Raw genomic sequence first — 15,976 nt, forward strand, 5'->3', positions numbered from 1 at the left:
TGGCCGTAGGGAGGGGCTGGGAGGGTGTCGGGTGTCGGATTAATCCCTTAATTACGCTGTGATCGGCGTGGCACCTGCTTTCCGCCGCCCAGCTCCCGGGGGACCGGGGCACTGAGGAGTGGAGAGAAGGCCGAGGAAAGGAGGAGGCACGCGGAGGCACGCGGAGGCACCCGGAGCAGGCCGGCGGGACAGCGGCACCGTGGCTGCGGCACAGCGCAGCGGCTCCCGGCCCACGGGTCTCAGACCCAGGGGCTGGGCCCCGAGCCCCCAGTCCCGGTCCCGGCACGGTCACGCGATGCTGCGCTACCTGCTCAAAACACTGCTGCAGATGAACTTGTTCGCAGACTCCCTGGCCGGGGACATGTCCAACTCCAGCGACCTTCTTTTCGGCTTCAACTCGTCGGGGGCAGCGCTCAACCACAGCTTGCTGGTCCCGGGAGAATTTCCTCTCAATGGTAAGCCCCTGCCCTGTGGGGGGTGTCAGATCCCGAATGGGGTAAGGTGGGAGGGCGGCGTGGAGGGGGAGACCAAGAGCTCCAGCCCCATGTCGGGGCTGAGGGCCGCCTCCCAGCGCCTTCCCGGGGGCTGGGGACCAAGAAATAATTTGGGGCTTTGAGCACCTGAGTGGGGGAACCGGCGGAGGGCGAGGGTTTGGGAGGAGATGGCTGCTGAGTCCATCCCTCCCCGCCTCCCCAGCCGACCCCAGGCTATCCCAGGCGAGGAGACCGCGGCTTGCGGAGGGCAAGTTCGAGCTAGGAGGGGCCGGGACCCTCTGCAGGGAGGGCATCGGAGGGCCGCTGTCGCCGGTGGGTCTGGGCCGAGCTGAGCCCCTTCGTGACCCACCCAGGTAGCAAGGTTTTCCTCTGGGAATCGAAGTTTGCCAAGAATTAACTTAGGACGAGGCTGCGGAAGCCAAAATGTTGGATGTGTTTGCTAAGATAGCTTGACACAGGCGGCGACCATTTCCAGAAACTTAGGAGCTTGTCCCTCAGAGGAAAACTCGCAGCCGGCCCACCCCGCAGAGCGGCAGTGGGCAGGCAGCGCCGGCGGCCGGGTCGTCAACGCTAATTACGGTAATTAATAAATGGCTGAGACTGCGCGCTCCTCCCGCTCCACAGGAGCCGGGGAGAGGTCTGAGCTCGCCCCCCGCCGGCTGTGTCGGGAACTCCCGCGTTCCCTGGCACCCTGGCCCTGGTCCCCTCCGGTTCTTTCCCAGCCTGGCCGCCTCCAACTTGAACCTAGGGCGAGCGCAGTGCTGGAGACCTGAAGGCAGTGAGAAAGGAGACCTGGGCTGAGCGCGCGCGCGCGCGCGCGCGCGTGTGTGTGTGTGTGTGTGTGTGTGTGTGTGTGTACTCCAGGTGCTGGGGAGAAGCCCCAGAGCCCCATTAGCATGGCTGTTAGCTATTCATTAGCTTTTGCTGAAGCCTCTCCTGAGACCTAGAATGACAGGGAAGAAATTCCAGAGAAAGGGAGCCTGCAGATGTGTCTACAGGAATTAGGGGGACAGAACCCACCAGCAAGGTGCGCTGTGCACTGAGGGAGCGGGCAGGAAGATGGGGAATGAGCTGGCATTCTCCAATCTCCTGACCTCCCAGGTTCCCAGGAAGTTAAGCACAGAGTGCTTTTCCCAGACGCCTCACACGCCTTTGCTCACCTACCGCTCATACAGAGCATTTTCACTCTGCACTCTCAGTGAGGTTTGTATGGAAGGAATTGATGGTCACATTCGTGGCGGAGGAAACAAATTCAGAGAGGCTGGATAGCACCCCAATGGTCACAAAAGCAGCACAAAGCTTGACAAAAACAGATCTATTTCATACATTATGCACAATGGCTGTGTGAACGGCAGAGGGAAATATTGGGGCCTCGTAGAATCTGATTCAGGGAGAGACTGTAGGAGCCAAGATAAGGTCAGGTGGGCTGGAAGGAAGAACCCTTAAGAAATCTTAGAACTGTGATATTTATTGAGCTTCTCCCACCCCAAGTGCTTTGCATACATTATGGTCTTATGACAACATTGTCGCTACTCTTATAGTACAGATAAAGAAGCTGAGACTCAGGGAAGTTCAATAATTTGCCCAAGTTCTTACAGTAGTTAGTGTGGATGTTTGAGATTCCCTTCCTAGTCGCTTCCAGCCAACCCCTGGATGGTTAACTATTTCAGTGCTGCTCACCATGGGGTTTACCTAAACGGGGCCTGGGCTGGGATGGAGGGGAATTGGTTGGGAATCAGAAGTTTCCCTCTAGAAGGGAAATCGAGAAAATTACTCTCTTCCCTAAGTGGGAGGGAAACCGATCTTCTTGTCCCTGACTCGTTAAATACACTCCCCCCTGAGCAGCTCCGACACAGGCAACCCGTCCAGATTCCTCTCTAACGAAACTTCTAGAAGTAGGAGCGGGAAGGAAACCCAATCCCACACCGAAGCTGAGAGCAGAGGTTCCAGAAGATTCTAAAACAGAGTGGACGACAGAAGATTCTAGAACAGAGTGGAAGAAGCGGAGTGTGGGTGGGGAGGTGGAGAACAGAAGTCTGTTAGACCTCGGTTAGTGAAGGACAGATTCCGCAAGGCGCAGCGGCGCCTACTGGCCGCCAGGGGTCACAAAGCCACTTTCGATGAAGCTGGGTATCTGAGCAGGAAGGGTTCCAGGCTCCTGGATCCCAAATCACTGCAGAAGGCAAGGGAGCAGAAGTCTGTGGCAGGAACAGAATATGCGGTGAACGGATCAGAGAGAACCAGGACAGGGCAGGAATTCCTTTCTCAATGGTTCTTAACCTCTCTTGGCTACACCAACCTGTGCCCTCTCAGAAGAGTGTTACTCACATTTCCACTACTATTTGCATTGGTTCAATTCCTGTAACTTCAAGGACCCTGAAATATGATTGTCTGGGTGTCAGCAGAAGGGCACTGTGCCGGTTCATAGGCTCCCAGACCCAGCGCATCACTCATCCCTTCCCTGTCCTGGGGGACCCCAGGCCTGGCTACATTCTCCATATCGCTGCCTGGACCGCTCTCAGGAGCAGAACCCGGTGTTGGCCTTGGTGCTCCAGTTATGGAGCAAAGACATCTGTGAACCAGTGAGGCTAGAGGAGCGGGTGGCCCTTCACGCCCCACTAGACCTGGCTGGAGAGGAGACAGGCGTCCGGATTCCTTGGCTTATCTGCCTGTCTGTAGGCACCTCCGTTTGAGCCCAAGAATGTGGGGCGTCTTTCTAGAAAGAGATTCCGGACCCTACAGAGAGGAGTGGGCAGCAGTGACAGATGGAGCCTCCATCTTTCCCCAACTTCCTGGTCTGAATGCTGTGTCCCTCCCATCCACCCAGGATCAAGGGTCGGGCCAGAGGACGCGATGCCGCGCATCGTGGAGCAGCCGCCAGATCTGTTGGTGTCGCGAGGCGAACCGGCCACGCTGCCCTGCCGTGCGGAGGGCCGGCCCCGGCCCAACATTGAGTGGTACAAAAACGGGGCGCGCGTGGCTACTGCACGCGAAGACCCGCGCGCGCACCGCCTGCTGTTGCCCAGCGGTGCCCTCTTCTTCCCGCGCATCGTGCATGGGCGCCGCGCGCGGCCGGACGAGGGTGTCTACACTTGTGTCGCGCGCAACTACCTGGGGGCGGCAGCCAGCAGGAATGCCTCGCTGGAAGTGGCAGGTGAATGCCCGGTCATCAGCTGGTTACTGTAGAGCCTGGGGACCCGCAGAACGGTGCGGGGCAACCCCGTCCAGAACTGGCCCCATCTCAGACGATTCAACATCTTCCTTCGGGCCCCTGATTTTGGTTTCTAACGCCCACACCTGGGCCTGGTGTTTTCGCACCAGTGACGGCGGGAGATGGGGAGGACGGTTGTCGTCATATACAGGGGTAGGCAAAAGTAGGCTTACAGCTGCTTTGGGACCTTCTTTTGAGTTAATGAAGTTATTGTAGTAATAACCTACATGTCTTTTTCTATATGAACAACTGTAAACCTGCTTTTGCTCACCCCTGTATTCTCTCTCCCTCCCTCTCTCTTTCTCTCTCCAGTCCTCCGCGACGATTTCCGGCAGTCTCCTGGGAACGTGGTGGTGGCAGTGGGGGAGCCAGCTGTAATGGAATGCGTGCCCCCACGTGGCCACCCGGAGCCCTCGGTATCCTGGAAGAAGGGCAGAGCCCCAGTCAAGGAGGAGGAGGGAAGGATCACGGTGAGGCCGAAGCCAGGAGTAATGAGGGGCGGGGCCGGGTGCTAGGGGACTAGCACGTCTTCCAACGAGGATAGCCTGAATCTAAGGGTCTGGGAAGGCAGGAAGCTTTGAGATCAGGGTATTAGCTGACTGGAGGCTGAGGGTGAGCTGTTGAGTGAGGGACAAGTGAGAATGGGTAGGATAAATTTGGTATAAGATGGCCAGGAGCATGATGCCCCAGGGACCCGTGGCAGAAAAGACAGACCTGAGCCCCCTGCCTTGGGCAAAACAAGGATTCCCTATCTAAATGGGTCTACTTTACTGGTTTTCTTCAAGAGTTTGTTGTGAAAATCAAATGACTGAATATACTTCGATGGCTCTAAAGGAACCAAGTTACTGTTATTACTCTGCAGATCCGTGGAGGGAAGCTTATGATGTCACACACATACAAGAGTGATGCAGGGATGTATGTGTGTGTGGCCTCCAACATGGCAGGAGAACGGGAGAGCGCGGCAGCTGAACTCATGGTGCTGGGTAGGCACATGGAGCTTTGGAGTTATGGGGGCCTGGGCCTGGGGACTATGCAGCTGTGTAGACCCCTAACTGCTCACTGACTCCCACTCCACAGAGCGTCCCTCGTTCCAGCGGAGGCCAGTAAATCAGGTGGTCCTGGCTAATGCCTCTGTGGACTTCCCATGTGAGGTGCAGGGGGATCCCCCACCTCATCTACACTGGCGCAAGGAAGATGGAGAACTGCCTGCAGGCAGGTGAGAATCCCCTTCCTCCTGCCTGTGAGGAGGCCCAACCAGCTCCAGAGTGTCCTCTGCCCTAGAAAACGAGGAGGCAGATACCTCCTCACACAGAGAAGTCTGTTCACAGAGCCTATGGCCCTGCCCTATCCAGTCCCCAGCTCCATTCATAGAGCGTCTGTCCCTGTTGAGGCCTGCCTCTATGTACCCTGCCCTGGTGTCTGTCCTGAGAGAGACAGAAGGGGTCTCTAGCTATGGCCAACCCAGCCTGGGGGTGGGGAGTGGAGCAGGTATGAGATCCGGAGCGACCACAGCCTTTGGATCGGGCGTGTGAGTGCTGAAGATGAGGGGACATACACCTGTGTGGCGGAGAACAGTGTGGGCCGAGTGGAAGCGTCTGGCTCCCTCAGTGTTCATGGTGAGGCCTGCCTGGGACTGCCTGCAGCAAGGGGGAAGTGAGGGAAGGTGGAAGGAAGGTGCACTGAAGCAGAAAATGAGGGAGAAAGGACAAGCGTGACTTGTAGGGGAGAGAGGAGACAGCTAAACAGGCTTGAGCAAGAGGTGGATAAATATCTGATTCCTTGTTCCTTTTTCTTCCATCCCTTTGCCAGTCCCACCTCAACTGGTGACCCAGCCCCAGGACCAGATGGCAGCTACTGGAGAGAGTGTGACTTTTCAATGCGAGACCAAAGGAAACCCCCCACCTGCCATCTTCTGGCAGAAGGAGGGAAGTCAAGTAGGTGTCAGCCCCAGGGGCCTTCCCACCAGCTTCTCCTCTGGGTCTTAGCTTGCCCCTTTCTATGTCCTGCAAACTTCTCTCGGGGTTCTGCTTTACCTTTGGTCCTCCCAGGAACACTTGCAGGTTACTTAGGAGGATTAAATAAGAGTACAAATATAAAAAGGTCTGGAACATATCCAACACTTTTAAAATAAATGATATTTAGGGGCTAAGGAACAATTCTGTATAGTATCCCTTGGAATCTTTCTCCTAGGGTCAAGGCTGTCCGGAGCATGCAGCAAATCCAACTAGATCCCTCCTTCCCCAGGCCCCTGGGGCCTGGGCTTTAACACACTGCTCTGGAAAGCAAGTAGCAAGTACTGCGCCAAAGCTGCTCAGGGTAGAACACGACTTGCTCTTCTATTTATTAGAATCGTCCACCAGGGGGCGCTCACAGCATTCCTGTTCAGTGTTCGCAAACAAATCCCAGAATATACAACTGGAATGAATGTTAACTGAAGTTTCAACATAAGTAACTTCCTGTAAGGGAAGGGTGGGAATTTTGCTACTAAAAATAAGATCAATATAATAAGATAAATTGGATTAACCCCACCCCTCTGGGAAACCAGGCCACCTATTACCTCATTCCAAATCCACAGCCACAATTTTCCCAACATCTTCTCTAGCATCCGAGTCTGCTGCATTTTCGTTATATTCTGAAAAAAAGAATAAAAATGCTGATGGTAGTAGAAGGTGGGAATGGGTATCAGTCAGGGGCTCAGCCTGGTGCCATTTACCCTGAGACCCAAACCTACTCACTACCTTCCATGTATGTAGCTAATGTAAGATGTTAGAGCCAGAAAGAAGGGAAAAGCATTGAACACTTATCACAAATGTGTTAAAAGATTTCATGTGATTATTTCATGTAGTATTCATAACTATCCTCTAAGAGTCATATTTGGGGAAACTGGGGCTCAGGAAGTTTAAATAGCTTGCACAGAGCTGGGAAGTGCATCCCAAGATCATCTAATAAAAATCGCTCTTTTTTGTGAATAGGTTTAACTAGTTTGCTCAAGTTCACAGAATTGGCTGGGGACAGAGTATGAATTAGAACCTTAGGAATGTTGTGGATTTGGGTGTTGATGGGAATGGGGAGCTCACCCTGCCAGCTGCCTGCTCATTCCCTACGTTGGTTCCTTGCTCTGTCCCCAGGTCCTGCTTTTCCCCAGTCAGTCCCTTCAGCCCACAGGGCGCTTCTCAGTCTCTCCCAGAGGCCAGCTCACCATTACTGGCGTGCAGAGTGGGGATGCTGGCTACTATGTGTGCCAGGCTGTCAGCGTGGCTGGCAGCGTCCTAGCCAAGGCCCAGTTAAAGATAAAAGAAGGTATGTGTGTATGGAGCTAAGACGGGACCCATGGCCTGGAAGGAAATGATGGCTTAAAGAGATCTGCTTTTCTTGGATTTTCTACAATATGTCTGCAAGGGGAAGGGTGAGCTCCTGAGACATGTCCTGGAAGTTTGAAAATTGGGCACAGAAGCCACTAATAGCTGACTGGCCCCAGGCAGAGACTGCAGCTGGTTATGGGGACCAAATCTCTGGGGGAGGGAGATATGTGAAGGAGCTGAGAAGGAGGGCAAGGGGCTGGTTGCCAGAAACTAGAACCCCCCTCTGAGGTACCCAAGCTCTTCCTCTCTCAGCCTCGATGGATGGGCTGCCTCCCATCATCCTCCAGGGACCAGCGAATCAGACCCTGGCACTTGGCTCCTCTGTGTGGCTGCCATGCAGAGTGGCCGGGAACCCTCAACCTAGTGTCCAATGGAAGAAGGACGGGCAGTGGCTGCAGGGGGATGACTCCCAGCGGATGGCCAACGGTACCCTGTATATCGCCAATGTGCAGGTGAGTCTCACCCTGGGGCCCAAGTAACTGAGAATGCCCAACTCCAGTAAGTACCTGCTGGGACTCGAACTCCATTCCACCCCTCTGCTCTCTCAGACCACCTCCCCCTCCTCCTTAGCACCCACCTCCACCCGCACACCCTACCCTGTTCCACGCCCAGTTTGCCAGTCCTCTCCCCTCTCCTACAGGAGGTGAACATGGGCTTCTACAGCTGTGTGGCCAGGAGTTCCACAGGGGAGGCCACTTGGAGTGCCTGGCTTAGGAGGCGGGGTGAGTTTTCCTCTGTGCCCTCCTTGGCTAGCACCTTCTCCAAAGACTCTTCAAAGAGGACCGAGTTTATCTTCCCCATGACATGGCCCTGGTAGTGGGAGGAGGAAGACAAAGTTGTGTCCTTGGGAGGTGGATGTGAGTAGGGGTTAGAGCACTATGTCTCTCTCTCCACCGTCACCACTGTCACAGCTCCATAGCTCCTCTGGGAAGAAGGCTGGTTATCTCCTTTTCCTATTCTTCTACTTAAATATTATCTCCTCACTGCAGAAGACGGGGGAGAATTACCAGACCCACCTACAGAACCCCCTCTGGGGCCTCCCTCTCAGCCAGTGGTCACCGAGGTCACCAAGAATAGCATTACCCTGACCTGGAAGCCCAACTCACAGGCTGGGGCCACAGTTACCTCTTACGTGATAGAGGCCTTCAGGTAAAGAGAAAGTTTGGAGTGCAAATCTGGGAAATGAAAAGGAGGGGTGCCTATGTTTTTAGGGTCTTTGCTATTGTGGGGAGAGGTGTGCTAGTTTCCTCTCCCAGGGTGAGGAGGCAGTGGGGGGGGGCATAGAGAATGGATGAGATGGAGTAGGCAGGTGTAGGGTCCTGGGCTCAGACAACTCTGTCACTTCATTTCTGTCACAGCCAAGCCACTGGCAACACATGGCGGACAGTTGCAGACGGTGTGCAGCTGGAGACACACACCATCAGCGGTTTGCAGTCTAATACCATCTACTTGTTCCTGGTGCGAGCCGTGGGAGCCTGGGGCCTCAGCGAGCCCAGCCCCGTCTCTGAGCCTATCCGCACCCAGGGTAAGGTCAGGGTCCCTGGCTCATGGGTATGACAGGTAACACTGCATAGCACCCCTCCCATAAACCATGGCACTGTGGCGGCTCTGTCCCGCTGTGCCGACTAGTGTCTGGCCTGCAAGGAGGGAACAAGGGAAGAAGAAGGAGGAGGAGGAAGGGGGGGGCAAGGAGAGGAGGAAGGGGAAGAAAAAGAAGGAGGGGAAGAGAAAAGGGGGGGGGGGAGTCAGTAGAAGGGGGTGATTCAGCTGCCTTGGTAGCTCCTCACTTCTGAGTCCCTTACCCACAGCGTATGTAGATTATCAGGACTTTCCCCCCACCAGCCCCTCTTGACCCTGGGGGGTGCTCTGGAGCACTACGTAGTGTAGTCTGTGGGGCAGGGCAGAGGCAGGACATAGCACACTGTCAGTCCTGACTCCCTGCCGCTGCTGGCCCCTGCTGGCCCCTGCTGAGCGGGCTCTCTGGTCAATAGACAGCAGCCCATCCAGGCCAGTGGAGGACACATGGAGCGGCCAGCTGGGACTGGCTGAAGTGGCTGTGCGTATGCAGGAGCCTAGAGTGCTTGGGCCCCGGACCCTGCAGGTGTCCTGGACTGTGAGTGTGGTGTAGGGATGAGGTGAAGGGCACACATAATGTGGGGGGACGTAGGGGCCTACAAGAATGGGTACAGGAGTGTGGGAAGTGAGTGGCTTGGGAAGCTGGGTAAATGAAGGAGGGGCTGGACCTGGAGGACTCAGGTGGCCCTAGGCTCTCTGCACACGCTTCCTCTTATCTCCTACAGGTGGGTGGCCCAGTCCAGCTGGTGCAAGGTTTCCGGGTGTCTTGGAAGGTAGCAGGTCCTGATGGGGGAAGCTGGACAGTGCTGGACCTACAGTCTCCAAACCAGCAAAGTACTGTGCTAAGAGGACTCCCCCCAGGGACCCGAATTCAGATCAAGGTGCAAGCCCGAGGCCAGGAGGGGCTGGGGGCTGACAGTCTCTTGGTGACTGGGAGCATTCCTGAGGAGGGTAAGGGGATGGGGCACCGAGTCGCTGACCTACAAGGGGGAATGGGGGTGCGGGAGGCTGTGAGTTTGCAGGGGGAGAGCAAGGCGCCTGGGTGGGAAAGGGGTGCCTTAGTTCCCTAAGATGTTAGAGCTGGGAGAGGGGAGGTTGGGGCCTGAGGGGCAGCTTGCACTGATGTTGTCCTCACGACGTTCCATCCTGCGCAGCCCCCAGTGGTCCCCCCCAGGGAGTGGCAGTCGCCTTGGGGGGTGCAGGCAACAACAGTATCACTGTGTCCTGGGAACCTCCGCTCCCCTCCCAGCAAAACGGGGTCATCAAGGAATACCAGGTACAGGGTGTGCGAACGGACTGGGTGGGAGGGAGAGGAGGACCCAGAGCCAGGGTTAGGAGGGGATCTAGTGCTGGCTTTGCGGCTGAGGCTGAGGTTCAGGGAGAGGAGAGAGGTTTCGGTGTTCTCTCTGGGCTGAGTCATGCTTGGCTATGCCCCGGGCCATTCGGAGCGTCGTTTCCACGTGAGGCCAGAATCCCATTTCTGACTCTCACCCTGGGTCTCGGCCCCCCCAGATCTGGTGCCTGGGGAACGAGAGCCGCTTCCACCTCAATCGGTCTGCGGCAGGTTGGGCGCGCTCTGCGGTGCTCCAGGGACTGCTGCCAGGTGTCCCCTACCGGACCCAGGTCGCAGCGGCCACCAGTGCTGGCCTTGGTGTGGCCAGTGCCCCGGTGTCTGTGCAGCTGCGTGAGTCTGGAGGTGGCGGGTAGTGGGCGCGCGGGGCTGGGAAGTTAAAGGGGTCCCGGAATGGCTCCTGGGTTTCCAGGCCCCTACTCCGCTCATGGCTCTGACCCCCACAGCGACCCCACCGGAACTGGAGCCCGCGCTCGTGGCGGGCCAGGGGCTAGCGGAGCGGCTGGCAAAGTTGCTGCGGAAGCCGGCCTTTCTGGCGGGCGGTGGCGCGGCCTGCGGGGCGCTGATCCTCGGGCTCGGTGGCGCCCTCTGTCGGCGCCGCAGGCAGCGCAAGGAGCTCAGCCATTACACAGGTGAGAGCGGGCCGGGGCAGGGCACGCACCTCGGATCCAGGAGCCTTCAGAACAGAGTGGGAAGAGTGGGGCTCGGAGGGGGCGGGATCTGAGTCTTGGGGAGGGGTAAGACTTGCCCTTAACACGCCCCCCTCTTTTTTTGGTGAAGTCTGGTAAGGATTTATTAGAAAGCTTCTTAGTCACAATGAATGAAAAGCCATGGACAGAAGAACCGAGATCTCCAGATTCTGGCACTGGGCTTAAACCTCTAGATAGAAACTAATACACGCCAAGGATGTCCCAAGGGGAATCTTACCTAAGTCCCAATCTTACCACGACCAGCGATACCCATAAACATAGAAATGAGATGCCCACACTCTCCCCAGACCACTTACCTAGGCAGTCAGTGTCAGTAAATGGGGGTCAGTCTGGAGAAGAAACACGCTCATCAGGGCGGGCCTAGTAGGAGGGGTGTGGCCAGCAGCCCAGGCAATAAATGGCCAGTCGGGGGTCTAGGTGGAAGAGCCATCCGTTGCAAGGTGGAGACTGAGCTCTTCTGCTCCCAGCTAAGGGGCGAGTCTTGAGAGATCTGAGAGCACCTGGGTCAGTGGCTCCCAATCTTGGCTACACATGGGAATCACTTGGGGAACTTTAAAAAAAAAGTACTGATACCTGAGTCCCTCTCATTCCTAGGAATTCTGATGAAATTGGTCCAGGGTGCAGCCTGGGTGGTAGAATTGGGATGAGGCCAAGGAGTGGGCAAGGTGTGGCTATTTCTGACCTCTTTCCCATTTCCCCTCTTCTTCCTCCCATGGGATCCTTTCCGGAAGCCTCCTTCGCCTACACACCTGCAGGTAAGCCACCACTGACTGCCCTGTGGGACGCAGACCCCTGTGCGGGCTCTTAAATCACCCAGTCTCCCCTCCTCCTCCCCAGTGTCCTTCCCACACTCAGAGGGCCTCTCGGGAGCCAGTTCCAGGTAATTCTCTCAGCTCCTCTCCCAGGGAAAGTCCCCTCTGCCTTCCTCTCCAGGGCTCACTGTTCCTCTGCTGATGGCTCCCATCCCAGACACCCCCACCCCCACTGTCCTAGGGCCCCTACCCTCCCCGCCTCCTCTCCTCTCCCTGGCCTCCACCCCAACATTCACATGCTCTCCCTCAGGCCACCCGTGGGCCTTGGCCCTGATCACTACCCTTGGCTGGGAGACTCCTGGCCCTGCCCATCTCAAAGCCCCTCAGCGCAGGAACCCAGGGGAAGCTGCCGCCCCAGCAATCCTGACCCAGACGACAGATATTACAATGGTGAGTTCTAATTCCCTCGAGGGCCCACCTGGCCCCAGCCCCCTTGTCTCCTCTCAACCTGCTGGGGCACACTGGTGGGAGCTGAGGAGCCCTAGTGTTCTGAGGCTGGTTAGCCCCCCGGAGGATGTGAGTTGGGGGACTGACCCCCCCTGCCTCACCTGCACCCCAGTTTGGGAAGTAAGGTTTGGTGTAGGGGAAGAAGCGATCTGCTGGGACTTCCTGTTGCCCTCCATTCTCCTGTTGCCCTGTCTTTCTGTGTCTGCCCCCATGTCCTCCCCCAGCCTCCCTCTTTCTCTTCCTCAGAAGCTGGGATCTCCCTCTACCTGGCTCAGACGGCCCGGGGCACTGCTGCCTCCCCGGAGGGCCCTGTCTATAGCACCATTGACCCGGCGGGGGAGGAGCTGCAGACCTTCCATGGGGGCTTCCCCCTGGACTCCTCAGGGGACCTGGGCACCTGGAGCCCGTATGCTCCCCCAGAATGGAGCCAGGGAGACAGTGGTATGACCCCATTTCCTCACACCCCAGGCTTCCCCCTGGGACCTAGCCCAGCACTTCCTTCAGACACATCTCATCTCAGCCTCCTTCCTGCCCATATCTTGGTGTGACCCCCCCCTCCCCACTCTCTCCTTAGGACCCAGGGGAGGCAAAGGGAAGCTCCTGGGGAAGCCTGTGCAGATGCCTTCCCTCAGCTGGCCAGAAGCCTTGCCACCACCCCCTCCTTCCTGTGAACTGAGTGGCCTTGAGGGACCTGAGGTGGAACTCGAGGGCAGGTAAGGATGCATCTTGCTGCAGGTGCCCTACGCATGGGACCAGCCCAGGGCCACCTGCAGGGGAGGGCCGAGGGCTGGGAGAGGAAGAAGGGCAGTGGGGACAGCAAGGCCATCCCCACCCTCCTGCCTCTTTTCCCCAGCTTGGAGCCAGGAGAGTGGTGCCCGCCGGTGCCTGAGAGGACCCACCTGGCAGAGCCCAGCTCCAGTGGAGGGTGCTTGGTCCCTGCGTCCCGAGGGGAGACCCCCTCTCCCACACCTTCCTATGGACAGCAGTCCACAGCCACTCTCACCCCCTCACCTCCTGACCCTCCCCAGACCCTCCCTGACATTCCCCATCTCCACCAGACGCCCAGGTAGGGAGGCGCATAGTGCCTTGCACGTTATAGGCCCTCAGTACATATCTATTCAGTGGATGGATGGATGGATGGATCTGGGCTGCAGAGGCCTCGGGGCTGTGTGAGGGAGAAGCATGATATGGGCAGCAACCCGGAGGCTAACAGGGTCTCTCCCTCCCTTCAGACTGTTTCTCCATTGGGGTGACTTTGCCAGCTCCTGGAGCATTTCAGAGACATGGCTTCCTCATGTTCCACTGGCCTGGGAGCCCAGTGGGGGCTGGCTATGTGTCGTTCACCTGAATATTAGGCTGAGTATCTAACACAGTGCCTGGGACATAGGAGGCACTTGGTGTTTGTTGAGTGAACAAATGCTAAGGCCTTATGTCATTGCAGGAGGGTGCCCCTGGAACCAAGTTCCCCTCTCAGTGTGTCCCAGCCCACTCTGAGCAGTCACGAGGTGAGGCCTGCTGGCCCCGCAGCCTCCCATCACTTCAGCCCCAGCCCTGTCCCCTGCACAGCCAGCAGTACTCCAGGTGAGTCTGAAGAACCTCAGCTCATCCAGTTGCACCCCCACCCTGAGCTTATTTACCCTTCCCTCCCCCCCAAAGCCCTTTCCAGACCTTCTCTCTCACTTGCCCCTCTCCCGTCTCCTGATGCCACAGGGAGAACCCGGCAGGTGCCAGGGGAGATCACCTCTCCACTTCAAGGGGCCCGTGCCCAAATTCGGAAGAAACCTAAGGCTGTTCCCTACAAGCGGGAGCACAGTCCTGGGGGTGAGGGGGTCATGGGCCCGGGGGATGGTGACCATCAGTAGTGGAGATGGGCGGAAACCAAGGGTGAGCCCTTGGGGGCTGGAGGTGGGGAGCAGGCCGCCCAAACCTTGGGCTGTTCATTCGCAGCCTCCCGGTGCCAGGGAATGGGAGTGGGAGAGGCTGGTACTGGGGAAGCAGGAGGCTCTGCTGAAACAGGTCTCTCCCCAGACTTGCCCCCGCCACCCTTGCCGCCACCGGAGGAAGAGGCAAGCTGGGCCTTAGGGCTGAGAGCGGCAGGCAGCATGTCCTCCTTGGAACGGGAGCCCAGTGGGGAGAGAAGAACAGTGCAGGCGGGGGCCCTGGGGGCCCATCGAGGCCCCGTCTTGGAAGGTAAGGAGGGCCAGGGCAGGCTGGAGGGCCACTGCTATGTAAGAAGATGGGCTTTAGGACTGGAGGTTGATAGTACAGTACAGACGGTACAGATGGGCTAATTTCAACCCAGCTCACCCCTCACTTGCAGTTGGGTCCATGAATTTGATCAACACCACAGACACTTGTCTCTCCAGCTGTCTCTGAGCAAAATCCCCTGAGGTTCCCAAGTTGCGTCCTTTCTCCGACTGCAGCCCCAGTGAGAGAAGAATAGGGATGAGGGTTTTGTCCCTTCTTTCCCAAGCACGGAGCTCCCTGCAGGTGTCTGAACACATGCTATGTGAAGGCCATGGGCTGAGGATGACCTGAGCCCTTTGCCTGTCCTCAGCTCCTCTCCCAGAGCTGGGATGGAGGTTGGGGTGACACAGTGAGCCCGTGCTGGTGCTCTGCCCCTGCCCGGGCCCAGCTGCCCTTATCTCTTGTGCTGCAGAAGAGGCCTGGCTCCCCTATGGCCGACCAAGCTTCCTGTCCCGGGGCCAGGCCACCAGCACCTGTTCCACTGCCGGCAGCAACTCTTCCAGAGGCTCCAGCGGCTCTCGGGGCTCCCGAGGCCCTGGACGGAGCCGGAGCCGCAGCCGGAGCCGCAGCCAGAGCCAAAGGCCGGGACGGAAATGCCCAGAGGTGGGGGCTAGGGGTGGCAAGACTGAGAGCGGGGGCCAGGGAGGGGGGACCAAGGGAGGGATGACTGGGAAGAGGAAGATAGTGAGAAGGGCTTGACAGGGGTGGAAAGGAGGGGGCTCAGGGAATGAGGGGGCAGGAGGGATCCTGGAGAACAGTGACAAAGGGTCAAGACAGAATGACACATTGTAGGGCAGGCTGGGCTCCCGTAGAAGTGGATCAGGTGAGAGCCTGGTGAGAAAAGAGGCACATCCCCTCCTGTGGCCCCTTTGCTCTGGGCCAGGCCTTGCAAAGCAGCCTCTCTCTCCCCGCCCCCTCCCCCCCCCCCCTTCTAGGAACCAAGATAACTCTCGATAAGAATATCAGCAGTTCCTTGGGGAAAGGCTTGTCCCTGGGGGTGCGAAGAGGAGCAGAGAGGGCTCTCTTCCCTCCCAGCAGTGACAGTGGGGCTCCCTGAAGAACTGGCTCAGGAGCCAGAGAGACAGCTCTTCCATTTCCATCTCTTCCTACCTGAGACCCATTTGTAAAAAAGACAATAAAGAGTCTGATCAGAGTCCTGGGCCATTTGTCTGGTTTTGTGCAGGGGGTGGGGAAAAACCCACTGTTGAGCTGAGGTCTGCTTCCTTCTTGTTTGCTCTACCCCTGGCTCCCAACCTCCCTGGCTCCCTGGGCAATGCCCCTGCCCTCCGGGCCCGGCCTCTGACCTCTCCTGCCACTGCGACCTAAGTGCTTAGGAATCCCTTTTCCTCCTTCAGTCTAGCAAACAGGGTTGGAATGTTTTTAAAAGGAATTTTACCAGGAAGCTAAAAGAAAAGCAAAACCCATAAAAGGAAAAGCAATTGGAGAGGCAGGATGTGTATCTGCTACACCAAGTCCCCTCCTCCTGGGTCATACCCCTGCAGCCCAGCCTGGCTGGAGGGGGGTTGTCCTGGCAGTACCACCCCACCCCTCACCCCCGGCCCCACCTTGCTCAGCCTCCAAAATAGAGTGGCCTCCAGTAGAGCTACTGGGGTTTGGGGCATTATCATCACCTTTCCAATGGACCCTCACTGGAGGTGTCTTCCTGTGGCCCTGGTCACGTTCAGCACATGCCCCCAACTTGAGGATTCTTCCCTTGACCTTTTTTTCTGCCGAGTGACCTGTTCTCAGTAACTTCCGGTGGCTTAG

The 15,976-nt window shown here is 57.4% G+C and overlaps 1 protein-coding gene across 1 annotated transcript; it reads left to right on the plus strand.

Moving 5' to 3' along the window:
* Window positions 1-295: 295 nt before the first annotated feature.
* ROBO3 (roundabout guidance receptor 3) lies at window positions 296-15,362 on the plus strand. The gene is made up of 28 exons (XM_090290762.1): window positions 296-455; window positions 3,322-3,648; window positions 4,018-4,175; window positions 4,568-4,688; window positions 4,783-4,921; window positions 5,194-5,321; window positions 5,515-5,639; window positions 6,834-7,005; window positions 7,320-7,519; window positions 7,708-7,789; window positions 8,057-8,216; window positions 8,426-8,592; window positions 9,059-9,180; window positions 9,368-9,593; window positions 9,797-9,918; window positions 10,155-10,326; window positions 10,440-10,625; window positions 11,435-11,458; window positions 11,541-11,583; window positions 11,766-11,905; window positions 12,209-12,403; window positions 12,537-12,675; window positions 12,816-13,028; window positions 13,404-13,543; window positions 13,673-13,783; window positions 13,991-14,152; window positions 14,598-14,812; window positions 15,145-15,362. The coding sequence occupies exons 1-28, from the start codon at window positions 296-298 to the stop codon at window positions 15,154-15,156; spliced, it is 4,161 nt and encodes a 1,386-aa protein (XP_090146888.1). The 3' UTR covers window positions 15,157-15,362.
* Window positions 15,363-15,976: the final 614 nt, after the last annotated feature.

The sequence above is a fragment of the Furipterus horrens genome, unplaced genomic scaffold (assembly GCF_987537825.1).
Source record: "Furipterus horrens unplaced genomic scaffold, mFurHor1.1.pri manual_scaffold_11, whole genome shotgun sequence".
Lineage (NCBI taxonomy): Eukaryota > Metazoa > Chordata > Mammalia > Chiroptera > Furipteridae > Furipterus > Furipterus horrens.

What these genes read in the sequence shown, in the direction of transcription:
- ROBO3 (XM_090290762.1), top strand. Translation starts at nt 296, where the DNA reads ATGCTGCGCTACCTGCTCAAAACACTGCTGCAGATGAACTTGTTCGCA. An exon ending in TGGCTCCCTCAGTGTTCATG is followed by an intron (nt 5,322 to 5,514) that starts GTGAGGCCTGCC and finishes TCCCTTTGCCAG; the next exon opens with TCCCACCTCAACTGGTGACC. An exon ending in GGGTCATCAAGGAATACCAG is followed by an intron (nt 9,919 to 10,154) that starts GTACAGGGTGTG and finishes CGGCCCCCCCAG; the next exon opens with ATCTGGTGCCTGGGGAACGA.